Source organism: Ascaphus truei, chromosome 5 (genome assembly GCF_040206685.1).
Source record: "Ascaphus truei isolate aAscTru1 chromosome 5, aAscTru1.hap1, whole genome shotgun sequence".
Taxonomy (NCBI): domain Eukaryota; kingdom Metazoa; phylum Chordata; class Amphibia; order Anura; family Ascaphidae; genus Ascaphus; species Ascaphus truei.
Window position 1 is genome coordinate 179,247,223 of NC_134487.1, and position 21,402 is coordinate 179,268,624.

The window sequence follows — 21,402 nt, forward strand, 5'->3', positions numbered from 1 at the left end:
CCTTAACTCCTTTGCAGAGCAATGTGTCCCAGGTCCCTGTGGCACTGAAGGTGTTAAATAATACCGGCTCTGTTTTACTTGAATGGTTGCATCATGGTACGAGGACAATGCCGCAGGGCAATGTAATCCCACGCAGAGCCAGCGCAGCACATTCACTGCCTGTAGTATGAGCGCTGACAGCAGGTTTATGCCAGGTTGAGGTTTTAAAGCAACAATACCCCCCAGAAGTCTCTCTGCGCTTAACTCGTATAGTGTTAGTATGTTGCCCCCTGAGTACGTCCTGCTTTTTAAAACAGTTTTTTTTTTTGTGTTAAAAATAATGATTTTCTTAAACTTTAGCGTGTCCCTGGCATTTAACCCTTTGGGTGCCTAGGGCGTGGTCACTACGTGGTGGGGTCTGACACTCCCAGGTGTCCCCCATGAAGTAGTGACTACGTCATGCCCAAAGAGTGGGGGTTCTCCCCCTGGTTTGATTGCGTCCTGCGTTACCAGTGCCTGGCGCCATCTGCCCCGTAGGGAAATGGAGGACTCCCCTTCCATTTCCTGATGGCCATCACGGTCACGTGACCGCACTGTCCCGGAGGGGCCATGGTGCCACGACCCCTCCGGCACTCAAAGGGTTAATATTTATGTTGACCGGTACATCAGATTGTAAACATAAAAACAGTATTGACAAGGGCAAAACAAATCTCACAAAGTAAAAATAAAATGCAATCAGCGCAGATTAAACTTCCTGCCTGTACTTCTCAATTACGTGACAATGCCATTTGGCAACATCAGCTAAAACTGGTTTACTGTATATCATATTAGTATTTCAGATGCAAAAGGCTTCAAACCTGGTAAGATCCCCCTTCCCCCAGACCACCCCCCACCCCCATTTTTTCAAGTGTCATTTCTCTTCTACACATTTTTATTTTTGATTACAGTATTGACGTTTTCAAAAATTACAAACCAGATCAAAGTAAATTATAACATAGAGAGATATTATAATGTATTAATGTGTGTATAATATAAGCCATCAAACATGTCACTGCCACTAGATGTGATCCTATGTGGGTCTGGCTCTTTTAATGCAATACACTTGTCACTGTTATTAGGTCACTTTAGACCCATATAGAAATGACCCTTCAACCTAATAAACACATCGCTGTTATTATGGCACTTCGGTCCCATGTGGAACTGACCCATTAAACATGCCACTGTCATTATGACTTGTCCTGCGGGGCATTCCACATCAGTTTGCCCATTCTAACATCTTCCCTGTGTCTTCTCTCTTCAGAGAATGGAGATTTCTTGGCTCTGGACCTGGGAGGCACCAACTTCCGAGTGCTGAGGGTGAAGGTTTCCGACAATGGAATGAAGAAGGTGGAGATGGAGAATAAGATATACGCCATCCCTGAGGATCTGATGCGGGGCAGCGGAACACAAGTGAGTGCAGGGTGAAGAGCAAAAGGATCTCAACATGGAGAACAGGGAGAAAGGGGATGGGAGAAGATAGAATGAGAGAGAGATGAGGGAGGAGGGAGGGGGAGGATGAGGGAAAGAAGAGAAAAGTGGATATGACTGGAAAGAGGGAGACTGGAACAGGAGATGCCAATGCCCAGGCAACCCTGTGTGTTACCTGTCTCTCTCAATGGTAGAGACAACTCGTACATTTAGTGGTGCAACCCCTTAAGTACAGTGGGAGGAAGGTACAAGGTCTGAACGCAGGATTGGGCAGAACACAGGCCTTGTCCCACCTCGTCCCCTGTCACTCAAGGGAGCTGCCTCTGTGGGGAAAACTCATGATTGGTCCTGTCACTGCCTGCACTATTACCAAGGTTTGCATGACAGGGAGGGCAAACTGGTAGCCAAAATCAGGCATGGCTACACTTACAAATGTTTAAAAGCCCCATGTATTGGTAAGGAAATCCGTGAAACACGATATAAATGCTGCCAAGCAGCAGATCCAGACTACAGGAGTCTTCAATAATATCTGGAATACCTCATGGATATCAATGCAGTCATACAGTATATGGATTTACATAAATGCAAACCATTTTGTAATTTTCACATTTTTGACTCGGACACTACACACTATGTTTAATCTGATAATGACAAGCATCACCTGCTGAGCATACCAAACAGAAGCTTAACAGGCACACTACTTTCACCTGATACACTTTTTGTTATTTCACTATGCACATATAAGTGGCACTCGGTGTAGAACATTTTGTTATATATATTTTGTGCAGGACCTGTGGAGTGCCGGTACTTTCATATGAAAGCTGCTTGTTCTACTTTCAGTCAGTGAGATACATCAAGGGCAGTGGTCCAAGTAGCGTATAAAATGTAGCGGTTCTGTGATGGACATACCGTAGGATTCTGTGTTTTGTTGAGGAATGGTTATTTTGAAGATGCATATAATAAATATATTTATATACATACCACTGAGGGAAAAGAGCTCTCAAGTAACCACGTTTTTCTTTGAATGTGAAAGTGGAGCTGTAAGTGTGCAAATGAAAAAGTTGTGGCACTCTGGGTTTGTATATACAAATGTTGGGGTACTCTGCGATTGTATATGGACAGTAGTACCACTGCTCTTTGATGACTAATCAAGGGTATCATTAGTGTGCAAGATGAAAGCATCATGTTTAAGAAAGAAGACCAGAAGACGCATGTGGAAGAACTATTTTCAACTAAAGCCCCCCATTTTCTTTTGAGCTAACCTTAATCCATGGACTGAAAAGCAGGACTGTTCTAGTCTTGACAGTGGGAGTTGATCCTGTGCTTTGGCAGATATGACCGATTTTTTCACGACCGTTTTGGAAATAAAAATGCCAACGTCTTTCCAGTGAGCCAATCAATGAGAGGAACTTTGCTAGGACTATATAAAGTTGAGTAGAGAGACTGAATACAGTAGGTTAAAGGGTCAGTCCATGTAGGACCAAAGACACCTTATGACAATAATCCCCTAGGAATTAAAGGGATAGAGGAGATCAGAAATGGCAAACAGACTCTGGAGTCTTGGGGGTCCCTTCTACTTGGGGATGCGATTTCATAAGAAGCAGGAAAACCAATTCAGCCTTGTCCTTGGACTCCTGAACTTTATGGTCATAGATTAGGAGAAGACACACAGTTCAGAACAGAAGAAGAAAGTGCTAATTTAAAGTGACATATTACCATCTTTGGCAAGGGCTCATTCTGTGCTTTTGTGCTTCTTGCCCCAGCATACCTTCCTGCCCAGCCTTGTAGAATCTTGCATAATAGTTGCTCACTCAGACAACGATCTTGTGAAATAACCCACACTCTAGATAAGCAACATTAAGCCGCATGTTTAACAAGGAATTGAACAACACATATTTCATTTTGAAATCCTTCACCAGTTTTCCCACAATGCCTCTCATTCTTAATTTCTCCATCCAGCCCATTGAGTTGCTGAAATATTTGGTTTGTTTTGTAACACTGCACTAGCTCAAATGGACGTGGGTAAGGAAGTATGCTATTACCCTTCAGAATCTGCACTACTCAGCATTTCACCAGCTCCTCTGCGCTGCCTTCAGTTTCATGCTACCACACAAGTGTATTTCTCCTGCTAGCAAGTGATCTTGGAAATGAAAACACGGCCAGCAGACTGCAATAACTTGCACAATCCCGGCTTTACTTTGGCTCAACGTCTGCCATCTTTAATTTGCTCATTTGCTTTGACAGGCTATGTCAGGAACGCTAAGGGAGAGAAGGCTTGGCAAAGCAAACAAAGAAATAGAAAAAGCAATGCCCTTCAGCACTTTGTGGCACGCAATGTGTACTGTTAAAGCTCCAGTCCCACTTAGGCACCCATTGGAGTTGCAATAAGTGGAAAGCAAATCAAGATGTGACACCTTCTCTAATCTACTCCTCAGTAGAATATAGTTCAAATCAAACTCGTGACAATTCCAATATACACTAAGAATGAATAACTTGCGTTGTTGCTTTGTATTCATGTTCCTTTTCCTTGTTTGGTTGTAGATCTTGAAAGTGAATTCCCACGTAGCCAGAAAACAACCGTTGTAAATAATGTACCCGTCTGATTAGCTTCCCTAAACACATACAACCGATAGCAAATATTTGGCTGCTTTTATTATTATGTTTTAAATGTAATTACAAACTGTATTTTGTAGGGTGACTCAAAATAGGGAAGTGTTTATCACCTAAGTGTTATATGTTTATCCTTTGTCACCATGTCCTTTATCAGAGAACCAACAAAGACAAAGGGGAGGTAGGAGAGAGGGGCTTTGGCTGTGCAGACTTGTTGAGCACACAGTGATATCAGACAAAAGGGAGCAGCCAGAATAAATAAAACCCCTCCCAATTCTCAACCCAGATGTGACCCCTTAAATATGCTACTGCGATTAGTTCACTTTGGTAATAGAAGGGATTGCCCCTTTAAGAGCTTTGGTTGTTTGTGCCTAGAATTAAATCTTCCTGCTTCTGTCTGTTAACGTACGCGGAGCTGATGATCCCAACTGTTAATAACCAAAGGGCTGCTTTTAATTTCCAGCTGTTTGACCACATTGCCGAGTGTCTGGCTACCTTTATGGACACGCTGAACATCAAGGACAAGAAGCTGCCTCTAGGATTCACCTTCTCGTTCCCCTGTCATCAAACCAAGCTGGACGAGGTGAGTACTAATGCTACAGAGCAGGGGTATCTACGGTACACAGAGCAGGGGTATCTACGTGTAACACCTCCCCCCCCCCCTATCGCAGATGGGGACCATGTGGGGAAATCTACACTTATGTTACCTGGTGTGGTGCGTTACCTGATAGGCTCACAGAAGACCTGAACCTCCGCCACTGGGAGCCTGGGGTTACCTGATTCGTCGTACACAGCGCCTCCACCTGTAAGGGCTCCCACCTGAGTGGGATGGTCCTCTTACAGGAACCACAATAATAAGACACGCACACAGTGTATGCTAATAACTGTTTACTATTGCTAATACTAATAACTTCAGTACCTGTACCACACAGAATAATGCATATAGCCGTACACATAGAAGTGCACCGGGTGCACACATCAACATAAGTATTCCCCAGAGTACCTTATGTCCAAACCCACCCAAGTGTGATGGAGATAGCGCTATCCCTGGACGTGTTGGTGCACTATTTATAGATACCTGCCCGGGGCTCCAGCCCGCGGGTACCGCTATACAACCGGTATGGATCCGTCTGATCTGACGTGATGTCCTCCTACGCGTGGGGTGACTTCCAGCGTGGATAATATCACCACAGCTCCACACCGTCTGTACCTTGAAAGGGATCCGCCTGTAGCCGGCAGGCCACAGTCACTGCTTGGCTTGGCCTCCACGAAGATAGTCTCTATGTAACTGAGGGGTCTGAGCCCAGACCCAGCAATCAGGCTGCTCGACACTGAGGGTGTCCTTACTTAACCAAATAGCTAAAGGGGCAGATCTCCTTACGTAGGGCCTGTCCCTGAAGCAACCACAAACTGGGGAAAGGTAACTTATCTGGGACCTCTGGGGGTAACTAGTGCTAGGGGCTACTGCTCCCTGCACACACACCCTAACTCCCCCAGCTCCCAGCTCCAACTGACACTCTTTTTAAAAGCTGTCTAAACTGTCATCTCTCACAGCTTCACTGGTTGCCTAGCAACATGTAACTGCAGCCTCTCTTAACTGTCTCTATTCAGAACTGCCAGCGCAGGCTCCCTTGCACTGAAAAGGCCTTAATTGCAAATGCAGCCGCCCTATTGACTATGCCGCAGCATGTGACAATCCCCTGAGGGATACGGGGGCTATACACGGTACACAGAGAGTTGTGTTATGACCAGTTACTTACTGTATACACACTAGTATTTCCCAGTCTTCTTATCTCACAAGGTTTTTTTGTTCATTTCATACCGTTGCTGAAAAAGCACGCCATCAGCTCATTTCCAAAATAAGTGATTTTTGGGAGGATTTCTGCCTTTTAGCTGCAGTAAAGTTAATTAAACATAACATGAACTGAAATGAAATCCCTGCTCCAAGGAAATGTAGTAATTCTGTTCTCAATCAAGGACAAGAGAAGGTGAAATATAACAATCAGATGTAATCTGCCTTATCAAACGATACATCAGACAAAGGCACAGGGCAGATCTGTGATTTCTTTCCTTCAGTATTTTTAGCCCTCACTATCACTTTTAATTAGGCAGCGTCGCTGAGTTATTGTTTTGCTCCTTGCTTTTGCAGAGTATCCTGGTCAACTGGACCAAAGGATTCAGAGCCTGTGGGGTGGAAGGGAAGGACGTGGTCACTTTGCTACGGAACGCAATCAAAAAACGTGGGGTGAGTGCTCCCCATTATGACATAACTAGAATCAGTTTACTAAGCTGGATGTTCCCTCGTCTTACTGATAGGTTTCCATGAGATATCAAATCTTATGCATGGTACAAAGTGAGGTAGCAAATGGTGGTCTCTACTGTTTATTGTTCACGTTAGACCCTTATTAGTAAGACTTCCTGCAGCTCTTGGTTGCCTGTATTAGGTTACGAATAGGACTTGACAGCTACTGCATTTATTATGTTGATGTAGAGTGTCTTTCTTCTTTTAAATTGGTACATACTGTAGTTATAATAACTCAGTTGACTCGGGAGAAGTTTGGGTACTATTGTGGTTTGATACCTATGAATGGATGAAGCTTTATAGAGATCCCTAAACACAAACCTTTCAGCCCTGAAAAGTCTCTTCTTCATAAAAGATTTTATGCACGTAAGAGGTTATCTGTTATAAAGTCTACCGGTAACACAAAAATGGGTGCAGAAAATAGTAACAGATTTATGGAAGAAGAACGTCTGGTTAAAAGCAAAGATGCATTTTGCCTTTAATGAATCTGGTGTTTTCTCGCACCTAGGCAATTTTGATCGTCCCCAATAGGGGTCTGTTCATTAAGTTGTTACTAATCAGCAAACATTGGGAGCTGGCGATCATTAGCAATGTGTCAATGATTTTAAAGCTTACTACAGTACATGGATCACATTGAATAAAAAACAAATGATATATTATTTCCCTTGGGGGATATGGCACCCATCTCCAGAAAACAACAAGCCGATATCTCTGACATGCAGCTGCATATTTAGGTAAGTTAGGAATCACTGTACAGTTTTTCTCCATAGGAGACAATGCCCCAAAAAACTGTTCCAACTTTGGTATTGGATATTGCACTTTTTATTACAATTCCTCAATTCTTCTTCATATCAGTCAGTAAACCGTCTCCTTCCTTTTATCTAAAGGACTTTGATATTGACATTGTAGCCGTGGTGAATGACACTGTGGGGACCATGATGACTTGTGGATACGATGACCACAACTGTGAAATTGGACTCATTATTGGTAAGCACTCTAATTACCTTAATCACCGCTTCACTAATGACATTATCTACCTAAGTAAGAAAACTAACCCCAATAACCCACCATGACACCAAATAAGAAGGGAACAGCTAAAGAAGTAAATTCGCCCACGTTTTAAGTTAATGCATGAACACATTAAAATCATATATCCTACATAGTTGAACTATTTTGACTTAAACCTTATGCGCCACAAATGAGAATTGAGTAAATAAAGGCACTAATTACTTATATCCTACAAGTTGACATGAATGAATTTGATAACACCATACATTAACCCACTAACACTGTGTATTACCTAAAATTAGAAATAAAAAGTTAACCCTCTAATGTCATATATTCTCCAAATGAGTATGATCAGACTAGCCCGTTAACGATGAACTGATAAACCAATCAATTCAATAAGGGAAAGTTGAGATATGGGTTATGTCCACTGCTTTAATGTTTAGGTTAACTTGACCCAGTTTAAAGTGGAGCTACAGTACGTGTGGTTAGTTTTGTAAGTCTATCCCAGTTGGAGATTTAGCACTGGTTAAAGGTGTCTAGTTAGCAACCCCTTTGCTGCCAGATATACGACTGAAACGTTGCGTTGCTGGCCCCTCTGGTAGGGTTGAGATGTCACGTGTCAGAGGTAGTGATCTGATCTTGGAAAGGCTCTAAAATATCCCTTCATAGGTACTGGGACCAACGCATGTTACATGGAAGACATGCGTCACATCGATTTGGTGGAAGGGGATGAGGGACGGATGTGTGTGAATATGGAGTGGGGAGCCTTCGGGGACGATGGGACGCTAGATGATATCAGGACTGCGTTTGACCGTGAAATTGATATGGGATCTCTAAACCCAGGCAAACAAATGCAAGTATCACCCTCTGTGTCTGTGTGAGTGTGTTCAACTGTACATGTAACCCTTGTTTTATACAAGTATCTCCCTCTATGAACCTATGTATGTGAGTTCTACTGTACTTTGACCCTTGGGTTATGTAAGTATTATTTGGGTTATATGTAAGGGAATGTCCAGACACTGCTAAAATATCATACACAACTCTTCAAAATCACTATAACAGTAATTACATTGGTTATACATACATTACTTGTATCACTTGCAATATCAAATCATACTGACCAATGACATCATTAACATATTATGTATATACAGAAAAGCATATGCAGCTGTACTGGATCATAATTGCACATCAATTAGTAGTAAATAAAGAAATTAGCTATATGCCAAGAGATAATACAAAAAGATAATATAAAAAAAACAACCTTTTAATGTATTACTTAATGTACACAAAATGTCATAAGGCTGTATGCTTTATTACTAGATATATTGTTTTATTCGACAATTTTACACATAACCGTACCAAATTCTAGATACAATTATATTATTTTTATGTCAAAAAATTAAACAGTTCATAATTAGGATAACGTTATAAATGCATGTACAGTTGGTCACGTGTGCTGCTTCACGCAGGTTCATAGCATAGCACTGTATTGTATTGTATGTCTTTATTTATATAGCGCCATTAATGTACATAGCGCTTCACAGTAGTAATACAAGTGGTAATCAACTAAATAACAGATAATATAAATAACAGATCATGGGAATAAGTGCTTTAGACATAAAAGTAACATTAAGGAAGAGGAGTCCCTGCCCCGAGGAGCTTACAGTCTAATTGGTAGGTAGGGAGAACGTACAGAGACAGTAGGAGGGAGTTCTGGTAAGTGCGTCTGCAGGGGGCCAAGCTTTATGTATCATGTGTTCAGAATATCCACAGTGCTACTCATATGCTTCTTTAAGCAAGTGTGTCTTAAGGTGGGTCTTAAAGGTGGATAGAGAGGGTGCTAGTCGGGTACTGAGGGGAAGGGCATTCCAGAGGTGTGGGGCAGTCAGTGAGAAAGGTTTATGGCAAGAGAGGGCTTTAGATACAAAGGGGGTAGCTTAAAGACATCCTTGAGTCGGAATGGTGAATAGCGAGAAATTAGGACTGATATGTTAGGAGGGGCAGAAGAGTGTAAAGCTTTAAAAGTGAGGAGAATTGAGTAGAGATGCGGGATTTGATAGAAAGCCAGGAGAGGGATTTCAGCAGTGGAGAAGCTGAGACAGATTTAGGAAAGAGTAGAGTGATTCTGGCAGCAGCGTTTAGGATAGATTGTAGGGGAGACAGGTGAGAGGCAGGAAGGCCGGACAGCAGGTTACAGTTGTCGAGACTGGAGAGAATGAGGGCCTGAGTCAGAGTTTTAGCAGTTGAGCAACAGAGGAAACGGCGTATCTTTGTAATATTGCGGAGGAAAAAGCGACAGGATTTAGAGACGTTTTGAATGTGACAGGAGATTGTGAGAGAGGCGTCACACAACACGAGAAGAGTCACACGAGAGGAGCACAGGTTCAGGGTCCATGTCACACGAGAGGAGCACAGGTTCAGGGTCCATGTCACACGAGAGGAGCACAGGTTCAGGGTCCATGTCACACGAGAGGAGCACAGGTTCAGGGTCCATGTCACACGAGAGGAGCACAGGTTCAGGGTCCATGTCACACGGAGTTGGAGATCCTTGGCAGAGAAGCCAGATTGCTGGGGCACTGGGGTTAGGGCGCCCCTTATTAGTAATACTAAGACTAGTACCGTACATTGGGCCCTAGTGTGGGGGTAACTGCCACCCGGTCATCAAGGGGTAGGGACACATTAAAAAAATTATTTATAAAATAAATCACCAACTGCACACACCATTTTCTCTCCCCTTCCAATCTTTCCATTATCTCTCCCCCATCCTTCCATTCTTTCTCTCCCCCATATGTATGTATGTCTTTATTTATATAGCGCCATTATTGTACATAGCGCTTCACAGCTGTAATAGATGTGACAATCATATAAATAACAAATAGTACAAATAACAGATCATGGGAATAAGTGCTTCAGACATAAAAGTAACATTGTAGAAGAGGAGTCCCTGCTCCGAAGAGCTTACAATCTAATTGGTGGGGAGAACGTACAAAGACCGTAGGAGGGCATTCAGGTAAGTGCGTCTGCAGGGGGCCAACTTTATGTATCGTGTATACTGTAATATTAGCCACAGTGCTACTCATATGCTTCTTTAAGCAAGTGTGTCTTAAGGTGGGTCTTAAAGGTGGATAGAGAGGGTGCCAGTCGGGTACTGAGGGGAAGGGCATTCCAGAGGTGTGGGGCAGTCAGTGAAAAAGGTTTAAGGCGGGAAAGGGCTTTAGATACAAAGGGGGTAGAAAGAAGACATCCTTGAGAAGAACGCTGTCCAACATTAGTGTAGAACAGAGCACAGATAGCTGTACTGTGACAGGAAACATGAGTGCACATTTGAGCATGTCACAGCAGAGGAAGTCTGTGTGTGAGAAACAGTTCCTCCTGCAGTTTGTATCGTTCACTGCAATCATAAATAGAGTACATCATCCAGAGTATGAATTAAGTAGACGTAGTCGTGTTAGTGCAGCTATAGTGCAAGATAAACGAGTACTTCAGTATTACATGAAACCTTTTTTATTTGGACTAACAATTGATATTTTAGGACTCTCAAAGGTGTCCTAAAATATCAATTGTTAATTCAAATAAAACAGGTGTCATCTAATACTGAGGTACAGTAATCATCCTGCAACCTCAGGAAAATGAGGATACACCTTTTTATTCCCTAGGAACTCCAATATTTATGATTGAATGGCTCAGTCACCGCATCATTTGATCCATAGATACAGTAAGCTCAGAAATAAACAGCAACGGAGAACAAGCTGAAGTGTAATACATAAAGCTTTTCAATGTTATATCCGCAGTCATATTTACAGTTAGTGTTTTGATGACAGCAAATGTAAATCTGATTCTGGATTTAAATTGAATGCAATATCTTTTGGCTGCAGTACACTAAAATCCCATCACTCTGCTTTGGGGCATACAATCCCACTGCACGCTACCGCCAATGCACAATACTCCTTAAAGCAGGAGCTCAACTCTTTATTTATTTTTTTATACCAGGATGTAACCAGGCAGGTCCTTGGAGCTTATGGTTCCTGAAATACTTCCTGGTAAAAGTAGCGTGTTTCCATCCCCAATCAGGGGAAATGGAGGTTTAAATCTTATACGCCGTGGGGGCCAATAGGAAGCCACAACGTCATCCATAGCGGCTTCCTACTGGCCCATGTCATGCAGGGGATTTAAGGAAATATTGGCGCTACTTTTACCGGTATCGAGGACACATGATTCAGCTCTGGGACTCTAATTCCCATCCTGGTAATAAAAAAAAGGGGGTGAGCACTACAACGGAACTGCTGCTTTAAAAACGGACATGCTTATTAAATTTAGAATGATGTGATTAGAGTTAATAATATAATATACAGCAATAATGTAGATAACTGATATGGGTGAACGAAACTGCAAATCACTACAGATCAATTAATATCACTCACACTGATGTTTGGTTTTGCTGCGACTGCCAAGGTATTTAACTTGCTCTCTTCTCCTTTGCAGGTTCGAGAAGATGATCAGTGGGATGTACATGGGAGAGCTGGTCAGACTTATCCTGGTCAAGATGGCCAAAGAGGATCTTCTATTCGATGGCAGAATCACAGCTGACCTGCTGACCACGGGACACTTTGAGACGCGCTTTGTCTCTGCTATTGAGAAGTAAGAGGCAAATCGCCACCTTGTAATGACATATTATATCTCATTGGCTATCAGAAGTTTGGCTTTGCGCCATCATCCTTTTGTGTGATAAGAGTGTGCTCACACGTTTCCTGGAAGTGAGCATGGTCAACCTTTCTAACGTCTTGCAAGCCTGCAACGGAAACATCCCCTATTAACAAATAAGGATTAGGTTCTGCTAATCCCATTCATTTAATTTGAGAAAGTTCTATATGTTGTGAGGCCTCTTCCCCATACTGAGAAGAAACTAATCTGAACTGTTCTCCAGCATTGTTAAGATATCTCCACATCATTTTGAGTAGGGCACTCCGCTTAGACTACAAATACAGAATGTGTGTGTATGAATTTAATTAATGCGTTAATATGGGTTCTCAATTTGTAATGTGTAGACCAATTTTTTAAAATGAATAGAACGCTCATTTTTCATTTGACTTATTTTGATATCAAATATGGAATGTGAGTTTAAATGTAATGTAATGTTTAGGATGAGTGGAACACTCTAAGGAGCTGTTGTTTGTCTGTGAAGTGGGGAAACTGTTTAATTGTAGTTAGTTCTTTACAGAATAAGACTAAGGCCCTTATCCTGTAAGGTGTGATACACGCAGATGACGTGCTACTGTATCACACGAAAAGCCTGACTAAAGTCAATGGGGCTTTCATGCGATAGCACATTATCACACCTTACAGCACGTTATCACACCTCACAGAATAAGGGCCTAAATCTGGTATTTAAATAAAAGCGGATAAATAGAAAGTATTATTGTACTAGGACGATTAAAGGGGAAATTTCGAGTAGCTGTTCAGGCAAGGAGAATTGTTGATGTGTTGTACATTTTGATACATTTTAATGAACCAACATGAGTTTAACATAAATGACGTCTGTACATACTGTACAGCACTGCTGAAGAAGGAATGGGAAATATCACGTACACACAAACCGTCTGGTAGTGAAGTGGTTTTATTAGGGGAACTGGACCATTAAACTGCGTACAGCTGTAATTCTAGAGAAGATGTCACCTTCTGGCTAAGTGGAACTGCACTCTTTCAAAAAAAAAAACCTATTGACCCCTTTTCCCTTGTAGGGATAAAGAAGGGATAAAGAGAGCCCACGAGATCCTCAGCAAACTGGGCCTTGAGCCGTCCCACGAGGACTGCGTGGCCACGCACCGCATATGCCAGATTGTGTCTACCCGCTCTGCCAGCCTGTGTGCTGCTACCCTGGCCGCCGTGCTGAGGCGCATCAAGGAGAACAAGGGCACAGAGAGGCTGCGATCCACAGTGGGAGTGGATGGATCGGTGTATAAGAACCATCCACAGTAAGTGAGGGGCCCAGCCACAAGACTCTACAATCTATTTATATAATCCAATTGCTGAGGCTGCACATCACTTAACATTAGCTAAGTCCAACTCCATTGTAATTTCTGAATGAAATGCCACACCATCCTGGCACGTAGCGTGACGTCAGAGCACCGACGCCACATTGTGTGACGCAGACGCATGACCAGTCGCCATGGAGATGCGACTTTTGAAAGAGGAGACAACGCATCTCCCGTCGTCATTGTGACTCAGACGCAGTGCAGAGTGGCGGGGTAACTCCACAGTGTAAGACACGGATCATCAGCCACTAGTGTATTAAAACCTATATCTACAGAGTGTACCTGGTTATTAAACATTGATCAGAGGTGATACTTCCTCATAGGTCACCATATATCATTATCAAAAATGTGATCAAAATACAAAAAAACAGGTAATCCACTAAGACATTGAATACTAGCTAACATACAGAGCTTATACAGACAAGACAAAACACCAAAAACAAAAAAACACCCACAAATTGCAAAACATAAATCACAGAACACAACATACAAAACCAGAATAAGACCAAAATCTGGCTAGCGACATAATTGCCAATCGACATAGATCCATAAAGTAATTTAAACTCCCAGCAGGATGCGGATGCCACAGAGGTGAGAGTGCAGGTCCATTACTGCAAAAAAAAAACTCTACTGTCAAGGAAACACTTTAAATGTTGTTGTTCGTTACGTCCACCACCATTACTGGTATGTCATGTTAGTATCCAATAGGCTTCTATTCTACGGAGAGCTGTGTCCCTGGCAAGGGCACCTCACATTGGTGGCACCATCTCTATTCCCATCCATGACCCTTAATGCTGAAGGATGCCTAAGGCTGACACAGTGTTGTACTAAAATCGTCTGATCAATACCCTTTTTAATAACACTTTGGTGTTCAATATAACATTGCTTGAGCATCCTGGTAGTTTTGCCAATATCTACAAGCCCACAGGGGCATTTGATCATGTACACAACATGTGTGGACCTACATGTGATCCTGTGTTTAACCTTCATGTCTTTATCAGTACGTGGATGGCAGAATGTATCCCCAGTGCATAAACTATTACACAACGAGAAGTTAAAACAACGATAATTGCCCGGGTTCTCTGTCAATTTTGCGGTCATCTGATTTAATCAGGGTGTCCGATAAGTTTCTCCCCCATTTAAATGCTATTATTGGTGGCTCTTGACACACCTGGGACACAATTTGATCGTTCTATAGCAAATGCCTGTGTTTTATTGATGATAGTTTTCAAGAAACCACTGGCTTGTGTAAATGTCGTAGGAAACACCAATCTCTCCAATGAGCATTTTTTAGCCCTAATTAAGGAAAGAGCCAGACTTGGTGCTTCGTTCAACACTGTTGAGGAATAACCTCATGCTTCAAAATGTGCCCTTAAATCAGACATAGCAGGGCCTAACTGTTCAGGTCTACTAGTGATCCTTGATTGGCTCACCTTCTGTGAAAAATGGATTACCTTAGTCAAAGCACCAGAATGAGCACTGTCTGCCCTCAAATAGAATTCCTAGCAGTAGCTTTTTTGTACATATCCGTATGTAGGTAGGTACACTCTGTAGATATAGTTTGTAATAGACAAGTGGTTAGTGATCAGTGGGGACTTCCTGAATCTCTGCACTGCTTCTGAGTCGCCATGACGGTGGGAGATGCATTGTTGCCTCTCTTAGGAGCATCGTATCTCCATGGCGACTGGTGGGTCACGTGCTAGCGCTCTGACATCACATTATGCACTTGGATGGTGTGGCACTGGCGTCATGATGTCACGCGGGGCTGCGTTGGCGCTCTGATGCAGCTGCAGTCAGTCGAGGTAGGTGATTGCTTTGTGTGGAGATATTGCCTGTAGCCCTCACCTTGACAAAGGCTGCTTGGCAGCCAAAACGTTGGGTTTTATGGCTAATTAAACACCCTTTTGCATACAAGTCTGTTGTGCCCTACTGATTCTTTGAATATACCGTTGTCCCTTGGAACTTCACAAGATTTCCCTTTCAACAAGGAGCACCGGCATTATTCATTGATTTGCCTTATTTAGGACATGTGCCTGCAAGATACTTGCAAATAAACAGACAGGGCCATGAATGGATGAAAGGGTTACTCAGATATTTGGAGAGCATGTAGGACCATATATATCCATCAGCAGCGTGAAGAGGGTGTACAGCGAGGGAGAGGGGTTTGAAATTAAAAAAGATGTAGGGAGAAACATTACAAAAAAAAACCCCATATCAGCATTGAGTCCTCTTTTTTTAGTGTCAAAGAGAATTATCATTTTGAGTTCAAATGTTTTCCATTCTTGAGTGCCAAATGAATGAAATATTTAACAGTATTCACAAATATTTTCATCCATCAGTGCTCTGTGAAAATATATGTTTAGTATTGGTGCAGAAAAGATCAATTAAAATGTTGCATAACATTTATCAAGAAAGACTAAAGGACCTCAAGGTGTGTAGCGCCCTAGGATAAAGGAGAGATAGGGAGGGAGGATGAGGGGGCATATGAGAGGAAAAAGGGTGAGGGGGGTATGAGCGAGAAAGGGAGGTAAAAAGGGGATGTGAAAAAGGAAGAAATGGGGGGCTTTGAGAGCACAAGGAAGAAGAGGAGAGATAAAAGAGAGGGGGGTATGAGAGATTGACAGGAGAGGAGTGTGGGGGGGAATGAAAAAGGAGGGAGAGGGGGATTTGAGATAGGAAGGAGAGGGGGATAGAGACTTTCAAATACATAGAGGATTGAAGCATTTACATAGAAAGTGGACTGCTAGAACAAGGCGTCATGCTCTAAAGCTGGAGGGTGGGAGGGAAACGTGATCAAGTCCTACTTCATTGAAAGGAGAGTGGATTTATGGAAGGGCCCCCAGAGTTGGTGGAGATTAATAATAAAGTAAATGGACTCAAAGCTGCTTTCGATAAGCAAAACAAGGTGGGCCAGGTAGACCTAAATCACTTGTCTTTCTTTCCTCCCCAGCTTTGCCCGGCTCTTGCAAAAGACCGTGCGCCGCCTGGTGCCAGACTGCGACGTCCGATTCATCCGCTCGGAGGACGGCAGCGGGAAGGGTGCGGCCATGGTAACTGCCGTGGCGTACAGATTGGCCGACCAGCAGCACGAAAGGGAGAAGACCCTGGAGGCCCTGAAGCTGAGCAACAAGCAGCTTCTGGAGGTCAAGCAGATAATGAGGACCGAGATGGATAGGGGCTTGAGGAGGAAGACTCATGACGGTGCCACTGTGAAGATGCTGCCCACATATGTGCGTTCCACCCCTGATGGCACAGGTGAGAGTGCCACCAAATAACAGCTGGCACGTAGGTGACCTTTTAAAGCAGCAATCAACTCTACTCACTATAACAAATAAATGTCTCCTTCCTCATTTCAAAGTCCATGTGCTCCTGTTTTTAGCAATCCCCCCCTCCCCCAGGTCTGAATTAATTGCTGAGCAAAACGAATTCACTGCACCTGTGATCACTTTACTACTATAAATACTCAGAGTTTTTCAACCAGGTTGTAGGCCGGAGGATAAACAATACTTAACCACTCCTCATTCGCCAGTACTCTGCTCGTCTCATTGTAGCCCTATATTTACTATGGGGAGAAAGACAAAAGCCACCTAAATCAACAAGCGGTCTACCAAACAACGGTCTATAATTAGTCTCTGTACACAGATAATAATGTATGAGCATATTGGTGTTTTAAAACCTGTTTCACACTTACAGTACATTGTTAAAAAAAAAAATCTGTTTTACTTTTCATATTTTCACCCAAAATAATCTCTTTTACTTTTCATATTTTCACCCAAATAGCAGAATTTTCTGTCAAATCCTCCAACGGTTTTCAATTTTAAAGACCTTTAAATATGGCCACATTTCATGAATGTTCTGAAAAATACCATAAAACGTATCCCTAATCACTACATTTTAAGAATCAGTATAAATCCTGTGTGATTCAGCTCCTGATAACAGTATATTCCACTAACATTGTGGTTTTTGGAGTTGTGCTTTTGGAAGTAAATTTGAAAAACTATTAAATGTATCTTAAATTACAGAAAAATAAAATCAATGAAGGCCATATTTACTAAACTGTTTCCTGTCATACGACAGCTTACCGACTATTCAATTCAATTGGCTGAAAGGAATGTTCCAGTGCCAAAAGGTGTCTTATGCTTAGACTGCTTAGTACTGTACATATAGGCATACATACGTTAATTTCAAATCCAATATATGTTGCTCAGTTGTCCCCATTGTGTTTTCCTGAAGCTATTTATTTCTAAAATGTTTTACCAGGCAGTAATACATTGGCTGCCCTTCAACTGCACCAAAGACAGTCTGCCTTTGGGTCTACGCATATGTAGACTGAAGGGGTTCAAATTGAATGCATCTGTGGATTCAAACTCCTTTGTCCCCCTAGGTTATTAACATCCCACAGGGTGGGGCTTACTAAACACAGCAGTAAGCAAACTCTGATATTAACCCTTAGCATGCTGGTTCTGTGCAGAAGGGAGCAGCTTTTGGTGGAACCCCATCAGGCGTCTGTCCGCCTTTGGGGCGACAAAGATGAAGATGTAGAAGCTAAGCACAGTACCACTGATTTTTTGTGGCACTGCAACCAATGGCTTAAGCTGCAATTGACATTTCCAATGGTTTAAGGTGACACATGCAGGTACCCCATGTAACATAGTGTCTAATGACACCACCTTTGCCTTTCAGAAAAGGGAGACTTCTTGGCACTGGATCTCGGAGGCACAAATTTCCGGGTGCTGCTAGTGCGTGTTCGGAGTGGGATGAGACGCGGCGTGGAGATGCATAATAAGATCTACTCCATCCCTCAGGACATCATGCAGGGCACAGGAGAGGAGGTGAGCAGAGAGGGGCATAAACTTTCACACTTTTAGTCTGGATGCTAAGAGCCCAGATTTGGTTTTATCCACATGCTGATAAACCAGGCTCGGCTTTATATACCCCATGCTGATAACCCGGGCCCGGCTTTATACCACATGCTGATAACCCAGGCTCTGATTTATACCACATGCTGATAACCCAGGCTCGGCTTTATACCACATGCTGATAACCCAGGCTCGGCTTTATATACCCCATGCTGATAACCCAGGCTCTGATTTATACCACATGCTGATAACCCAGGCTCGGCTTTATACCACATGCTGATAACCCAGGCTCGGCTTTATATACCCCATGCTGATAACCCGGGCCCGGCTTTATACCACATGCTGATAACCCAGGCTCGGCTTTATACCACATGCTGATATCCCAGACTCGGCTTTATACCACATGCTAATAACCCAGACTCGGCTTTATACCACGTGCTGATAACCCAGGCTCTGATTTATACCACATGCTGATATCCCAGGCTCAGCTTTATACCACGTGCTGATAACCCAGGCTCTGATTTATACCACATGCTGATATCCCAGGCTCAGCTTTATACCACATGTTAATAACCGAGGCTCTGATTTATACCACATGCTGATATCCCAGGCTCAGCTTTATACCATATGTTAACAACCCAGGCTCAGCTTTATACCACATGTTAATAACCCAGACTCTGATTTATACCACATGTTAATAACCCAGGCTCGGCTTTATACCACATGTTAATAACCCAGGCTCTGATTTATACCACATGCTGATAACCCGGACCCGGCTTTATACCACATGCTGATATCCCAGGCTCAGCTTTATACCACATGCTGATATCCCAGGCTCAGCTTTATACCACATGCTGATAACCCAGGCTCGGCTTTATATACCACATGCTGATAACCGAGGCTCTGATTTATACCACATGCTGATATCCCAGGCTCGGCTTTATACCACATGCTGATAACCCAGGCTCGGCTTTATACCACATGCTAATAACCCAGGCTCTGATTTATACCACATGCTGATATCCCAGGCTCGGCTTTATACCACATGCTGATAACCCAGGCTCGGCTTTATACCACATGCTGATATCCCAGGCTCGGCTTTATACCACATGCTGATAACCCAGACTCGGCTTTATACCACATGCTAATAACCCAGGCTCTGATTTATACCACATGCTGATATCCCAGGCTCGGCTTTATACCACATGCTGATAACCCAGGCTCGGCTTTATACCACATGCTAATAACCCAGACTCGGCTTTATACCACATGCTAATAACCCAGGCTCTGATTTATACCACATGCTGATATCCCAGACTCGGCTTTATACCACATGCTAATAACCCAGACTCGGCTTTATACCACATGCTGATATCCCAGGCTCAGCTTTATACCACATGTTAATAACCCAGGCTCGGCTTTATACCACATGTTAATAACCCAGACTCTGATTTATACCACATGTTAATAACCCAGGCTCGGCTTTATACCACATGTTAATAACCCAGGCTCTGATTTATACCACATGCTGATAACCCGGACCCGGCTTTATACCACATGCTGATATCCCAGGCTCAGCTTTATACCACATGCTGATATCCCAGGCTCAGCTTTATACCACGTGCTGATAACCCAGACTCGGCTTTATACCACATGCTAATAACCCAGGCTCTGATTTATACCACATGCTGATAACCCAGGCTCAGCTTTATACCACATGCTAATAACCCAGGCTCGGCTTTATACCACATGCTGATATCCCAGGCTCGGCTTTATACCACATGCTGATAACCCAGACTCGGCTTTATACCACATGCTAATAACCCAGGCTCTGATTTATACCACATGCTGATAACCCAGGCTCAGCTTTATACCACATGCTAATAACCCAGACTCGGCTTTATACCACATGCTGATAACCCAGGTTCTGATTTATACCACATGCTGATAACCCAGGCTCGGCTTTATACCACATGCTGATAACCCAGACTCGGCTTTATACCACATGCTGATAACCCAGACTCGGCTTTATACCACATGTTAATAACCCAGGCTCAGCTTTATACCACATGCTGATAACCCAGGCTCGGCTTTATACCACATGCTGATATCCCAGGCTCTGATTTATACCACATGCTGATAACCCAGGCTCTGATTTATACCACATGCTGATAACCCAGGCTCTGATTTATACCACATGCTGATAACCCAGGCTCAGCTTTATACCACATGCTAATAACCCAGACTCGGCTTTATACCACATGCTGATAACCCAGGTTCTGATTTATACCACATGCTGATAACCCAGGCTCTGATTTATACCACATGCTGATAACCCAGGCTCGGCTTTATACCACATGCTGATAACCCAGGCTCGGCTTTATACCACATGCTGATAACCCAGACTCGGCTTTATACCACATGCTGATATCCCAGGCTCGGCTTTATACCACATGCTGATAACCCAGGCTCGGCTTTATACCACATGCTGATATCCCAGGCTCGGCTTTATATACCCCATGCTGATAACCCGGGCCCGGCTTTATACCCCATGCTGATAACCCGGGCCCGGCTTTATACCACATGCTGATAACCCAGGCTCTGATTTATACCACATGCTGATATCCCAGACTCGGCTTTATACCACATGCTGATATCCCAGGCTCGGCTTTATACCACATGCTGATAACCCAGGTTCTGATTTATACCACATGCTGATAACCCAGGCTCTGATTTATACCACATGCTGATAACCCAGGCTCGGCTTTATACCACATGCTGATAACCCAGACTCGGCTTTATACCACATGCTGATATCCCAGGCTCGGCTTTATACCACATGCTGATAACCCAGGCTCGGCTTTATACCACATGCTGATATCCCAGGCTCGGCTTTATATACCCCATGCTGATAACCCGGGCCCGGCTTTATACCCCATGCTGATAACCCGGGCCCGGCTTTATACCACATGCTGATAACCCAGGCTCTGATTTATACCACATGCTGATATCCCAGACTCGGCTTTATACCACATGCTAATAACCCAGACTCGGCTTTATACCACATGCTGATAACCCAGGCTCAGCTTTATACCACATGCTGATAACCCAGGCTCTGATTTATACCACATGCTGATAACCC

At 43.2% G+C, this 21,402-nt stretch overlaps 1 protein-coding gene across 1 annotated transcript in view; it reads left to right on the forward strand.

The window, feature by feature from the left end:
- LOC142495632 (hexokinase-2) overlaps window positions 1-21,402 on the forward strand; it is a 69,851-nt gene that overhangs the window by 36,057 nt on the left and 12,392 nt on the right. The window contains exons 3-11 of the mRNA XM_075601354.1: window positions 1,280-1,428; window positions 4,520-4,639; window positions 6,206-6,301; window positions 7,246-7,345; window positions 8,036-8,219; window positions 11,852-12,007; window positions 13,108-13,341; window positions 16,352-16,656; window positions 18,085-18,233. Coding sequence (XP_075457469.1) covers window positions 1,280-1,428; window positions 4,520-4,639; window positions 6,206-6,301; window positions 7,246-7,345; window positions 8,036-8,219; window positions 11,852-12,007; window positions 13,108-13,341; window positions 16,352-16,656; window positions 18,085-18,233 — 1,493 coding nt within the window. The remainder of the gene's footprint in view (window positions 1-1,279; window positions 1,429-4,519; window positions 4,640-6,205; window positions 6,302-7,245; window positions 7,346-8,035; window positions 8,220-11,851; window positions 12,008-13,107; window positions 13,342-16,351; window positions 16,657-18,084; window positions 18,234-21,402) is intronic.